Source organism: Plecotus auritus (genome assembly GCF_963455305.1).
Source record: "Plecotus auritus genome assembly, chromosome: 3".
Taxonomy (NCBI): domain Eukaryota; kingdom Metazoa; phylum Chordata; class Mammalia; order Chiroptera; family Vespertilionidae; genus Plecotus; species Plecotus auritus.
In genome coordinates this window covers 181,297,275-181,310,698 of record NC_137772.1, presented here as the reverse complement: position 1 = coordinate 181,310,698, position 13,424 = coordinate 181,297,275, and the positions used below count along the sequence as shown (strand labels likewise).

Genomic DNA, 13,424 nt, shown 5'->3' with positions numbered 1-13,424 from the left:
GGCTTTGCAGTGAAGGGATTCACCAAAAACAAGTGAAACTTAATTTGTGCCAAGAAGATATATCTTTTCCCCCATCCACCCCTGATCACATTTCCTAGGAAATGGTGATAGGAAAGAAAGTCCTAACTCCTCCCCTCTTGTTTTTGTTAGTTACTGTCTTTGTTCTGCTGGTTGGCTGAAGAGGTTGCTGAGGCCACTCTGGAATGTCATCTAATCTCCTGTGAAAGGCCTTTGACTTCATCTGACTTTGTAAAATCATTGCTTCTGGGCAAACCTAAGTAAAATCTCCAAGCCACGGTGCTCCGCGCTGCATTCCATAGGCTCAGTAGTTGGTAGCCCACGGCTGTCCAAGTGCATGCAAACCCTGACTTGACCAGCTTCTCCAAGGGCTGCTTCCTTCCTTAGAGAGACGTCAATGCTTTTCTTACTAAGCAAATATGGCATCATCACCGGATGATTAAGTGTGAAACCCTCTATGTCCATCAACAGTAATCAAACTTCAGTGTGTATGAGAATCACCTGGAGAGCTTGTTAAAAAAAAAAAAAAAATCAGCCCAGCTAGCGTGGGTCAATGGTTGAACATCAACCTATGAACCAGGAGGCCTGCAGTTCAATTCTCCGTCAGGGCACATGTCCAGGTTGTGGGCTCAATCCCCAGCAGGGGGCATGCAGGAGACACACACACACACACACACACACACACACACACACACACACACACATATATATATATGTCAGTTGCACACCCAGAGTCGGATGCCTGATGTACATGGCGGAGCCTGGAATCGGCCATTCTCTCAGGCACCACCAGGGATGCTTATGCAGGGTGCCAGGGGACTACACTCTGAGAAACAGTGCTGCAGAGAAACATTTTCTATAGTCAGAATTCCTCCACCTCAGCTTTTTTTTTAATGGTCTGGCTTTATTTACAAAAAAAAAAAGCTGTGACAGTGCTGCCATTGCAGGAATGAGTGGAAATGGCTGGGGCCTGCCTGGACTGGCTGACTTCCATGACTCAGGGTCCCAGACCCAGGCCTCTCAGGTCCTCCTCCTCCGCCCCGATGCCTGAGAGGTTGACGGGCCAGCAGGCCAGCTGCGCAGGTTGACAAGCAGGCAGTGTGTGTGGCACTAAAGTCCAGGACAGCCACCCACAGCACAGTCTAATCTCAGGGCCTCAGATGATTTTGGAGCCAGAGCCCAGGGTGTTATGACAAAAGTAAACATGTGGGCCCTAACCGATTTGGCTCAGTGGATAGAGCATCGGCCTGCAGACTCAAGGGTCCCAGGTTCGATTCCGGTCAAGGGCATGTACCTTAGTTGTGGGCACATCCCCAGTAGGGAGTGTGCAGGAGGCAGCTGATCGATGTTTCTCTTTCATTGATGTTTCTAACTCTCTGTCCCTCTCCCTTCCTCTTTGTAAAAAATCAATAAAATATATTTTTTAAAAAAAAAGTAGACATGTTGGCACTCCAGAAAGGTGAATGGGTCAGTTTTGTCATCTCAGCTTTGATTTCTCTTTACATGCAACTCCTAAAACAAAGTTAAGGGTCAGAATGTTAGTTCAATAGAAATGGGGTGGCCAGTGGGAAAGGAGATGGGAGAGGCCTGCCAGGAGCTGGAAGTTTAGAGCCCGGGGAAAGAGAGGAGGCCCCACCGCAGAGCATGATGGGAAAGGCCTGGGACCACAGAAGAAACTGAAGCTGAGGTGAAAGGGACCCTAAGGACCCTCACATAGCTCCATGTGCTGCTTTCTCTACGGTGTGTGTTCTGCACTAGAAGAGGCTGGACAGGGCCTGCTAGGGTTTCCTAAGGGTCGAGGATGGCCAGACCCTGTCGTCAACCATTGCAGCTCTGTGATCTGCAAAGGGCGTGGATGCACACTGAGGCAATGGAGTGTCAGGTTTGGGCATAGGCTCCAGCTCCACCATTGACAGCGGGCATGGCCTTTGTCAAGCTCCATAACCGCTCCGAGGCTCAGTTTTCTCATCTGTTAAATGGAGACTGTACTGGTACTTACCCCTCGGTTGCTATGAGAATTACATTAATTAACATGTACGAGGCACTTAAAACACTGTCTGCCATGTCTTAAGCACTCAAATCCTCACTGTCTTTACCTAAAGCTTTGCCATGTATCCATTCAGGGTGTGTGGTGTGTTGTTTTTTTTTTAAATTTAATTTTAAAACAAAATAAAACATTAGGCAGTCAAAGAAAGGCACTCTGATTATTTATCCAGTATTCTGAGTTCTCTACTGTGACTGCCCTGAGTCCTCAGGACGGAAGACGCTGAGAATGGCAAGAATCTCTCTCCCAGGGAACTGCTCTGGATGGAGAGGGCTATCTGACACTGATGAGTTCCCATTCCCATTTCAAAGCATAGGTTTTGAGTGGTTTTTAATCCTGATTCCCAGCTAGTTTTCCTTATGCTTGTCTGAGTTGTTGCATCTGTTCAGCTCCTCTGGGTCCCCCTTGACAGATGGTTTGCTGCAGTACGTATATCATCGCTATCTAAGGGTGTGTTCAAATGTTTTTTCTGGGAATTTTTATTTCAGTAACAAAGGGGATAAAAGGTTAGTGATTAGGTCACCCTGGTGCTTTTAGCCCAACCCCAAGTAAATGCTAAATGCCACTGTGTAATCCTCTCCTCTGCCCTCTCCCCATTTACCTATAAGGTGAGTGCAAAGATGGATTCAAAAATGTGATGTATTGAGTCTCAGGAGGTGAGAGAGGAATGGCCTCTCAATTCAATCTCGGGAGCTCCTCTGAGTCCTATTAATGCCCGTCCCGGTGGAAGCTCTGCCATCTGTCATCCCAGCCAGACAAAGGAAGGGTCCTGTTGGTGGCCATCATCTGAGTAAATTAGGCGGGGGCTGGGGGAAGGCCAGAGGAAGGCCTGTGCCTCTGCGAGGAGAGAATGTACACTGTTGGCACGATGATGCCCTCGGGAACCCTCTCGGCAAAAATGGAAAATCTGAAAGTAAACAAGCCTCCGTGGCGTCTGTGCTCCATTTCAGTTCCCTGCGTGGCGTGAGGGCACAGGTGCTGCACGATGGCGAGAATGGGGAAAATAATGAATAAACCCTCCGCTTTGTTTCCAAAGGTGCATGATTTCTGGCAAATGAGTTCCCAGAGATTGTTTTTTAAAGAGCCCTCCTGTGTCAATCAGATCATGGGATGTGCTAGGGAGGGCAGGCCAGTGGTCCATCGGGCACAATATGCTGTCTGACAGAATTAGCGAGGGACTTGTTATAGGGAAATAGGATGCATCCTGTTCACCATGACAGTCCCCCAAGATCATGAAGTTATCCAGAGTACACAAGGACCTCTTGCTCTTCTCTCAGTTGTGAATTTTTTTTTAAAACCTTCCCTGAAGCAATTTCCATTATCAACACATTTATACAGCTCTAAGAACTAACTGTGTTTACTTCTACCTACAGCAGCAATTCATTTTATTTGTCCAAAATTCATCTTCTTCAGACTGTAGTTGCTTCGCTCATAATCTGTGAGCTGGTCCACCCTGCCTCCCTCCCCCAATTGAGGTGTCCTTATGCATAGATGAGGATTTTTGTTATAAAACTCACATGCTCCTCAGAAATTGTCTTCACACTGAGAGGAAGAACTTGAAATATATAATTAATCCATCTTTGATACATGAATACTTTATTTTCCAGATTATATTAGATTTTAGCAATATCCCAGAATTCAAGAGATCATTGTAACACATGTAATTTGATTTGAAGGATAGAATTTCACTCATTGTAATTTTTTTTTTACACACTATCGCAGAGCTTACCTGTCTGTTAACAGACATTTTCTGAGTTAATTTGTGTCTACACCTAAGCTAGGATCTAGGAAATACAAAAATGAACCTGACATAGTTCCCAGTCTCAAGAATCTTCTGTCCAATCTTCAGTACAACTAGATGGTTTTCTCTTCCTCTTTCATCATCACAAGTTTCTGCCTCTACTCATCATATCAGATTAAGTCCTAAAGGAATAGTCTCCCACTTAGGAAGCAACAATGACAAGAGGGGCACTTTGAGAAGCTATATTAATTTGCTTTTAAGTCTTAAGAAGATACTTTACCAACTCAAGTAACTCTTATTAATTCAAAAATTATTTAGTAAATATCGTCAAGTTTCTAAATGGTCTCTTTCAGGGTCCAAACACTTAATGTGGGTTCTAGATGTTCATAAATTCCCTAGGCAGGGACTTAAAGAGATGCTAATGTAGTAAGCCCTGTTTTCACTGCTCTTGTCTGGAATGAGAGGGCATTGACTATGGCCAAGAAGCCTGAGATAGCCTGCTGTTATTTCTTTAATTATCCAAAACTCATCTTCTTCAAGGCCAGGGTTTCTTGCTATCCCATAGTGGATACTAAATGGCTTTGTGGAACATGACGGTGTCATGTATATGTCTGGATGCCAGAGTCTGGCCCAGTGTGGTATCCACTTGGTGGAAGGTGCCCACAGCACAGCTCAAGCACAGAGCTAGCTGGAAACTACTGGGTAAAAGATTTTTAAAAAAATGTTATGATTGCATATTTGAATCCTGAAAGTTTTGTTATATGGTGAAAATATCAGTCCTTTATAGGCATTTTTCTTAGTTGAAAAGAATGACTGTTTCCTCCAAATTGTTGTCACTTCCTATGGTAAGTGAGGGTGATATTTAATGGAGAATCCTTTTAAAACTTACTATCCCAGGATTCTATAGACTCCCACAAAGTAAAAGATAAAATTATCATTATAATATCATTTTTGACTATCAGTATGATTCATTATAAAAGCACAATATACAAGAAGGAGGTAATCCCACCAACACCATGCAGTGATTTCTCATTAAAGGAGACAGTGAGATATTTCAACGGGGAGATTAATAGAAATAATGTATGGATTTGTAACCTGCCGCCTTGCTGATTTATACATTATGCTATGTCATTGGAACAACAGGAGGAAATGCAATATCCCTCATATGATCAATGTTGAAATACCAAACCTCTTGTTGTGGTTGACTGTACATTCACAACACACTTTGGGAAATGAAATAGAAGCACTTCCTATCCTTCCCTTTTTTGTGCCTTATAGCCTTTCCATGTGAGGTATTTCAGGGACTCAAATTTAGTTTTTATGTTAAGCAGTGTTTCTCAAAGAACACAAGCTTTTGCTTTTTTAAAAAAAAAAAAATTTATTGATATTTTACAGAGAGGAAGGGAGAGGGATAGAGAGTTAGAAACATCAATGAGAGAGAAACATCGATCAGCTGCCTCCTGCACACCTCCCACTGGGGATGTGCCCGTAACCAAGGTACATGCCCTTGACCGGAATTGAACCTGGGACCTTTCAGTCTGCAGGCTGATGCTCTATCCACTGAGCAAGCTTTTACTTTTTGAGGAAAGCTTTTTCCATCTGGAAATGGTGTACTCCATCTTTTTGCTCTAATGGTGTGATTTCCTGACCCATCATAAACATTAATGTTTAGGCAATGTTTATTTCATAGACTCATCCAAGAGACTCTCAGGGCTGAGAAGAAACCATTATCTAATAAAGCGGGAATATGTAAATTGACCACCATGCCGTAACAGTCAAGATGGCTGTGCCCACAGCAGAGGCAGGAATTATGTAACACAAGATGGCTGCGCCCACAGCAGAGGCCGGAATTATGTAACACAAGATGGCTGCGCCCACAGCAGAGGCCGGAATTATGTAACACAAGATGGCTGCACCCACAGCAGAGGCCGGAATTATGTAACACAAGATGGCTGCGCCCACAGCTGAGGCCGGAATTATGTAACACAAGATGGCTGCGCCCACAGCTGAGGCCGGAATTATGTAACACAAGATGGCTGCACCCACAGCGGAGGCGAGTTCCCATAACGAGCCTTAACAAGCAATCAGCAGCAACCTGAGGCTGCATGGTGCTGGGCCAGGGCAGGGGACCTGAGGCTGCTCCCCCCGCCTGGTAGGGCTTGACAGGGGACCTCAGGCCACTCCCCCCACCTGGTAGGGCTTGATGGGGGACCTCAGGCCATGTCCCCCGCCCAGCAGGGCTTAACAGGGGACCTCAGGCCGTACCCCTGCCCCAGTACATAGCTGGGGGATCTCAGGCCGCGCTCCCCACTGGCAGGGCTTGACAGGGGACCTCAGGCTGTGCCCCTTCACCCAGCGGAGCTTGATGGAGGATCTCAGGGCGCACCCCCCACCTGGCGGGGCTTGACAGGGGACCTCAGGCCATGCCCCTTGGCCCGGAGCTGGGCCGGGGGACCTTAGGCTGCGCTCCCTGCCCCACGCCCTCCACCCTGGTGCCAGGCCTGGGGACCACAGGCCATGCCCCCTGCCTGGCAGGGCTTGATGGGAACCTCAAGGCATGCCCTCTGCCCTGGCCCAGGCCAGGGGACCTCAGGCCGCACACCACACCCTGGGCCAGGGAACCTGAGGCTGTAGCCCCTGCCTGGCGGGGCTTGACGGGGGACCTCAGGCCATGTCCCCTGGACCTCAAGGCACACCCCCTAGCCCAGGCCAGGTGACCTGAGGCCGCGCCCTCCACCCAGTGGGGCTTGATGAGGGTGGGGCCGTCCAGGTCTGGATCTAGCCCAATGGGGGTAGGGCTGGCCGGGTCTGGGTTTCGTGTGATTTTGAGGCTCACATGGGTGGGCGGGGACTTGACTCTGTTCCCATGGCACGCCTCAGACTCTGACAGAAGGAAGATTTTTGTATACATTTTATTAATTTTCTTTCATCTCTGACACTTCTATTATAGAGAAAGGGCAAACAGCAATATTAAAATATTTCCTCTAGTTAATTTCCTTTTAATGTGTATGAATTTCATGCACCAGGTCACTAGTAAGGATTGTGTAGCTCAATTCCCTCACCGTATAGACAAGAACAGCAAGGTTGAGTTGTCCCACCAGGTTTTGCTCGGGTTTACCACATATCATAGAGCAAAAGTAGTTTTTTTTTAAAGAGGAGAAAGCATTACCAAGGTAACAAACACTATGTGGGAAAATGTAAGGATGGATGTTAGAGAAAGATAGACGTTCTTTCTCTGTACAAATGAATAGATGGACCAGAAGTTATGCCAAGCAGTCTGGAAACAAACAAAAAGTAAGAGGAGCCATTTCTTCTAAATTTCCAGCAGCTTCAAGTTTTGACTGAATGGCTATGACAGTGTAGGGAGGGACAATGCTATAGCCATCGAATAAGGAAATATATCAGTAGGCATTCTGTTCAGTCTCCTCTCTGCCCTCTGCACTTTCTCATCGCCACATGACCTCTCGGCTGGCGTGGGCGTGGAGGTACTATCTCCTGTCCTGTAGCCTCAACATATGTGTATGTACAAAACCTCTGCTCAGGAGCAATACTGCTGCAACCTGTAGAAATATGACCAATTGCTACAGGTTTTTAACATGTTAAATATGCTGATTCACAAAGCATATTTTCATATAGCTACACATTGGGTCCTCTTAGGTAACTGACCTACTAATGTCTACACAATAATGTCAGTACACAGTAATTCATTCTGTTTTATCCAAACTGGTCACCTTTAATCTTTGTTACAAACCCTTATATACTCTTTTCTCCCTCTGCTCTGTCACCGAGATCCTATAGTAACTGGATTAAAGAAATTGTAAAAATAATACTACCCTACATTTTTGGCAAACAATATATTTCAGAGAACTTCAAATAATAACTTCTCATTTTATCCTCACAATAATCCTTTGATGCACTTACACTGGTATTATTCTCCATTTCACAGAATAAAAAAAATTGAAATCACAGAGCTAGTGAGTAGAAGGATTTGGGAAAAGAGGAGAAAAATCATAAAACTGGAAGGCATGTAGTTCAATGTCCTCAATTTGAAAATAAAATATTGAGGTCTGGAGAGGTTAAACAGGTTACTCAAGGTTGTATTATTCAAGTTCAGCGTTAGAATGAAATCTCCATCTGCCGATTTCCAGCCTGCAGTTTCTGTCACGAGGGTATTCCCTCTCACAAATGGGTAAAGATGTGTTAGAGCAGGGTGACGGCACCCATTAACTGATGTCAAGCATTGCATTTTTAATGTGCTTCCCTTCCATCCCATCTAAATAGTCAGACTTCAGGTCACATAAGAAATAACATACAGTGATTCTTTAGTGTCAAACTTTAGTGGTCAAACTGACCCAGCACCATTCATCTATATTTTCACTGTGCCAGAAAAATAATTTTAAAGTAGGAAAAACAGCTCTTTCTATCTTCAAGGTTTCTTCTTAGTGTGATTAGTGTACATAGCTCCTTTTTTAAAGGAGTGACTTTTTTAAAAAATATATATTTCTATTGATTTCAGAGAGGAAGGGAGAGGGAGAGAGAGAAACATCAATGATGAGAAAGAATCATTGATTGGTTGCCTCCTGCGCGCCCTCTACTGGGGATTGAGCCTGCAACCTGGGCATGTGCCCTTGACTGGAATCTAACCTGGGACCCTTCAGTCTCCAGGCCAGTGTTCTATCCACTGAGCCAAACTGGCTGGGCCATAGCTCCATTTTTATTCTCTGACTTCTTTTGTTTTCGTTTTTCCTTTGTCTTGAAACATACACTGAGCATCTTTTCCCCAAAGCACTTTTCTCCAAGCTCCATGGGCCTCCCTTTCTTCTCCTTGATTCTGTGCTGCTGCTTATCTTCAGTTTCTGATCTCCTGTCATCACCATAGAAACAGGGACCTCTTTATGGAGGCCCTTGCCCTGTTCACGAGTTTATCAAAATGACCTAGAGGGGGAACAAGTCTCTCCAAGGGCCCATTGTGAATCAAGAAGGTGATGATCAGTCATCCAAGTTCAAGGACCTCTTCCCCTCACCATTCAATCTGGCTTTATAACACATAGAATTCACAGCAAGGGAATAAGTAGAAATCTACAGCAGTGAAGCACCCAGAGCGCCTCTCTCAACTTGCTTTCTATCATGGAAGCTGCACACCCATGCCTCCTGAACACTGGATGAAAAATCTCTGAACGTTTTCATTTCACCCATCGCTCGTTCATCTCCTGCCTTTCTTTTCTTGCAGTATTCTTCATTCTTTTTCTTGTCTCTCCTCTCAGCCTCTTTTCTTCCCCACATGACCTGATTTTTTTCTGTATGCTGTTCTATCTGCAGCATAGTGAAAAAAAAAACAACAAACTAAAAGAAATGAAAAAGTTTCTAAACTGCTCTCTATCCTGCTTTTCTTTTAGGGACCACATGCATTACTACTTCTTTCAAAAATCCTTTCTATAGAAATTAGCCCTCAGTTTTTATTCCATTTTCTCAACATCTTCAGCATGTATGATTTGATCATTCATTAGGCACCTCTCAAATGTGGCTTTTTATTTTTATTTATCTGTTGATGTCTCTATCCTGTTTCCCCAACAAGACGATGGGTTCCTCCCCTGAAGGCAGAAACACATGTCCTCAGCATTTCCTAAGGTATCCTAAGCAGAGTCTGTTATGAGCTCAGTAGATGTTTGGTAATGATGCTCACCTTTGTACTTGATTACATTTTTCTGGCTTTAGCTTCCTTTATTTGTTTCTGGCTGATTCTTAGTGAGAATTAGTTTCAGTTTTGAAGATCCAGGAGGGCATGAGTGGCTTGAACTTCACAGTGCCAGACATTGTAGATGTCTTATCATATCTGGAAATGTTTTCAGTGTTCCAACCTACTTTCTAATTTAGGTGTGCAAAATAAATCATTCAGACAAGAGCTTCCATTATAAATATTATAAACCCTATAGAGTTGAATAATTTCAAAACAGGCACAGAGTTATAATGCCCCTTCATATAGTTTACATAAACTCTCTTCATAGAGAAAAATTGTACCATCCCATGCAAATGAAGACATTATCATGGCGTAGGCAAGGCTTTGATGATAATAATAGGAACAATTACGGAATACCTATTACACTAGGCACTGTACTTAGCATTTAATAATTTCATGAAAATTGCTAACAGCTTTAATAAGTACTATTATTTTCTGCATGCAAAGAAATTGGGGTTTAGAGAATTTAAATAGAGCCAGGATTAAAACCCTTCAACCTTGCATGTAATAGGAACTTGAAAATGTGTAATGATGATGATAAAATATCTTCCTAAAGTCTTCACAAAGTTTTCTTTTAATATAGCTATATATTCTGTGTGAGAGTATATATATTGCAAAATACATTTTTATCATTCTTGTTTTAATAAGTTTGCCCAAGATCTTACCTCTCTTCTTTCCTGAAAGTTCTATAATCAGGTGAATTAGTAACTTAATAATATTCAATACTATTCAAATACAAAATAAAAAAAATTTTGACATGATACAAATAATAATTAAAAGCTTCTAGAAGCTGTTACATATGTCACCTAATTTGCTACAGTAAATCTGTGAGGTGGGTATTGCTATTTTATTGTGATAAACTTGATACTGTCAAACTTGCTATAAATGGTGATTATAATAAAAATTACAATGGAATGCAGTATTCCTTGAAAATTTTTTTCACATTTTTTATTTGTAGAAATAAAGATATCACTAGATAATATGACTTTTAAGAATATCTTATTTATATAAAAATTTAAAACACTACAAAGACATCATGGTAGTTATGATCTCTCCAAATCATGTATTCTAAAACAGTCCATTAAGGGTAGTTATATTTATATGTCTAATAAATGCATTCTGTTCATTGAGAATTTGATGTAGTTATTTTTAACATCTTGAAGTGAATGCTCAAGGAGTATTGATCTGAATCACATCAACTAATGGTTTAATCAACAGGTCACCTGCAAACAGCAATGTGAATTCAATTGATATGCTGCTGTACTTGCATTGCAAAATGATTTATGTCTCACCCAGACATTATTATAAAACTCTAAGAGATGTTGAATTATATGTTGAACTTTTCTAAGAATTTTATTAGAACTTTGTTTTTAGACATTAAGTGAAAGGTTCTAGAGAATAACCTACATTGGCCAAAATTTGAATATAACCTATGGAGCCTATAAAACAAGGGGACTTAATCTGGTTAATGTAAATACCACAAATTACTGGCTGAGGGACCTACAGCTATGTTTTCATATGCCTACCATCCATTTAGGAAATTCCCTTTGCCAATTTTCACTTAATGTCCGCATAGCACTCTCAAAAAATGAATTGTTAACAGGTCTAAAACATTAACAATTTATATTATTGTATCATTATCTCCTTTTTATTGGAGTAAACTGTAATGCAGTGTTATGGGTCTTTGACTAATATGCAGTATTTCTTTTTTAATGCAGGTAAATGGTTTAACTATGGGATTATCTTTCTCGTCTTGATTTTGGATCTTAATATGTGGAAGAACCAGATATTTTATAAGCCTCATGAATATGGACAGTATATAGGCCCAGGGCAGAAGATATACACAGTTAAAGACTCTGAAAGTTTAAAGGATTTGAACAGAACCAAGCTATCCTGGGAATGGAGGTCCAATCATACTAATCCTCAAACGAATAAGACATATGTTGAAGGAGACATGTTCCTCCATAGCAGGTTCACGGGGGCCAGCCTTGATGTCAAGTGTATGGCTTTTGTTCCAAGTTTGATAGCTTTTGTGTGGTTTGGATTCTTCATTTGGTTCTTTGGACGGTTTTTGAAAAATGAGCCAGGCATGGAGAATCAAGACAAAACTTACACTCGCATGAAAAGAAAATCCCCATCAGAACATAGCAAAGACATGGGAATCACTCGAGAAAACACCCAGGCCTCAGTGGAAGACCCTTTGAATGACCCTTCTTTGGTTTGCATCAGGTCCGACCTCAATGAGATTGTCTTCAAGTCTTCCCACCTAACATCAGAAAACTTGAGCTCACATTTGAATGAGCCTACCAGCATGACAGAAGCTGACCCTGATGCAACAACTTCAAAAAGTACACCCACGAACTAGATTCACTTACTTGGATACAGCAAAAAAAGCAACCCTGAGTGTACCTTTCAATAATTAGTCTTTCTTTTTGTAAATGTAAGGTCTGCTTAGTGTTAGGTAGAGAAATACAAACAATGCCACAACGGTGCTCAACATGCTTTTTCTAGGACACATTGTTTTCTATTTGTATGATGATACACGTGCCTACTGTATATCCAACAACCCTCTAGAGATTGCTTTTCACAATTGCACAAGCTATTTACTGACTTTACGGCATAGTAGAAGATTAGCTGATTACCTGTGTATCTGATGTTCAACCATAGTGGTGCCTTGAGACATTAAACTGTTTTTAATTGTACCAGAAATGAAGTGTGGAAGAGTTCTCTAATCTATGTCACATGACATATATATATATATATATATATATATATATATATATATATATGTATGTATACACACACACACACACACACACACAATTATTTTGATCTGCACTTGATGTCTGAGCAGAAAAGAGGGGTAGCCTAACTGTGGCTCAGAAAATATCTCTTGGTTTCTTATTCAGCAGTGGGGTTGGTGACTTTGATAGCTGGGCTACAGAGATGCGTGGTGATTACCTTTGAATTTTTATTGGCTGTCCACCAAATGCAAGCACAGAGGCTAAATTCTGTAACAGAAGAACGGTAATCCAGCACGGGTCACTACTTGTGAAATGTGACATTCCCCAACCAGTAATAGCAATTAGATGATAATACTTAATTATGTTTTCCTAATTAAAGATAAATTGCTACTTGATTAAAAATGCTGCCCTTCACCTTCGGGAACAAAGGTTAAGAGGCACAGTTGGATGAACTCTCAAATTTATTGGCATTTACACAAAGCCCTAGAAAACCAAGGAACTGGAGTTTTAATCATGTGAGGGTTGCACAGCCTACCATCTACAATATTTGTACATCTTTCTGTAAATATGGCTCTGGACAGTGAAAATTGAAAATCAATGTATGCCAACCCTGAGCAAGGGGACTACTCTAAAAGTCATGCAAGGGAATCTTGTGAGGTAGAAAAGACCATGCATGAAAGGATATGTTTAGTGGCTTGTTTTGTGTGCATGTTTTTTTTTTTATTTAAGAATTAAACATTTCATATTAATAATTAAGAAATTCTATATCAGTAATTATGTGGTGTCATTTTTGTTTACAATAGAGGGGTTCAATTGTATCTTAGTTTAACAACAGCCCCTCCCCCCATTTTTTCTAAACTCCATGCCAGACAAGTTAAGAAATGGAACACTCCCAATTTGTCTTTAATTTTTTTCCATAAATTGTGGTAACATGTTTCTTGAGGAGATTGGGGAAGATCACTTTTAAGGCAAAAAAATTTTTTGTCACATACTAACACAGCTGTATTTTGTATTTATGATTTTTTAAAATCTCTCTTGTTTTGATCTACCTGCTTTTAAGCTTGCAGCATGCTGAATTTAGCACGCATAACACAACTCTGCATTTATCTGTCACTTGAGAGCCAGCTTTTATAAACGTTT

At 41.6% G+C, this 13,424-nt stretch overlaps 1 protein-coding gene across 3 annotated transcripts in view; it reads left to right on the top strand.

The window, feature by feature from the left end:
• TMEM117 (transmembrane protein 117) overlaps positions 1-12,246 on the top strand; it is a 450,126-nt gene extending 437,880 nt beyond the window's left edge. For all 3 annotated transcript variants that reach the window (XM_080662299.1, XM_080662300.1, XM_080662298.1), the window contains one exon: positions 11,259-12,246. In XM_080662299.1, coding sequence (XP_080518425.1) covers positions 11,259-11,905 — 647 coding nt within the window. In that variant the 3' untranslated portion in view covers positions 11,906-12,246. The remainder of the gene's footprint in view (positions 1-11,258) is intronic.
• The last annotated feature ends 1,178 nt before the right edge of the window (positions 12,247-13,424 follow it).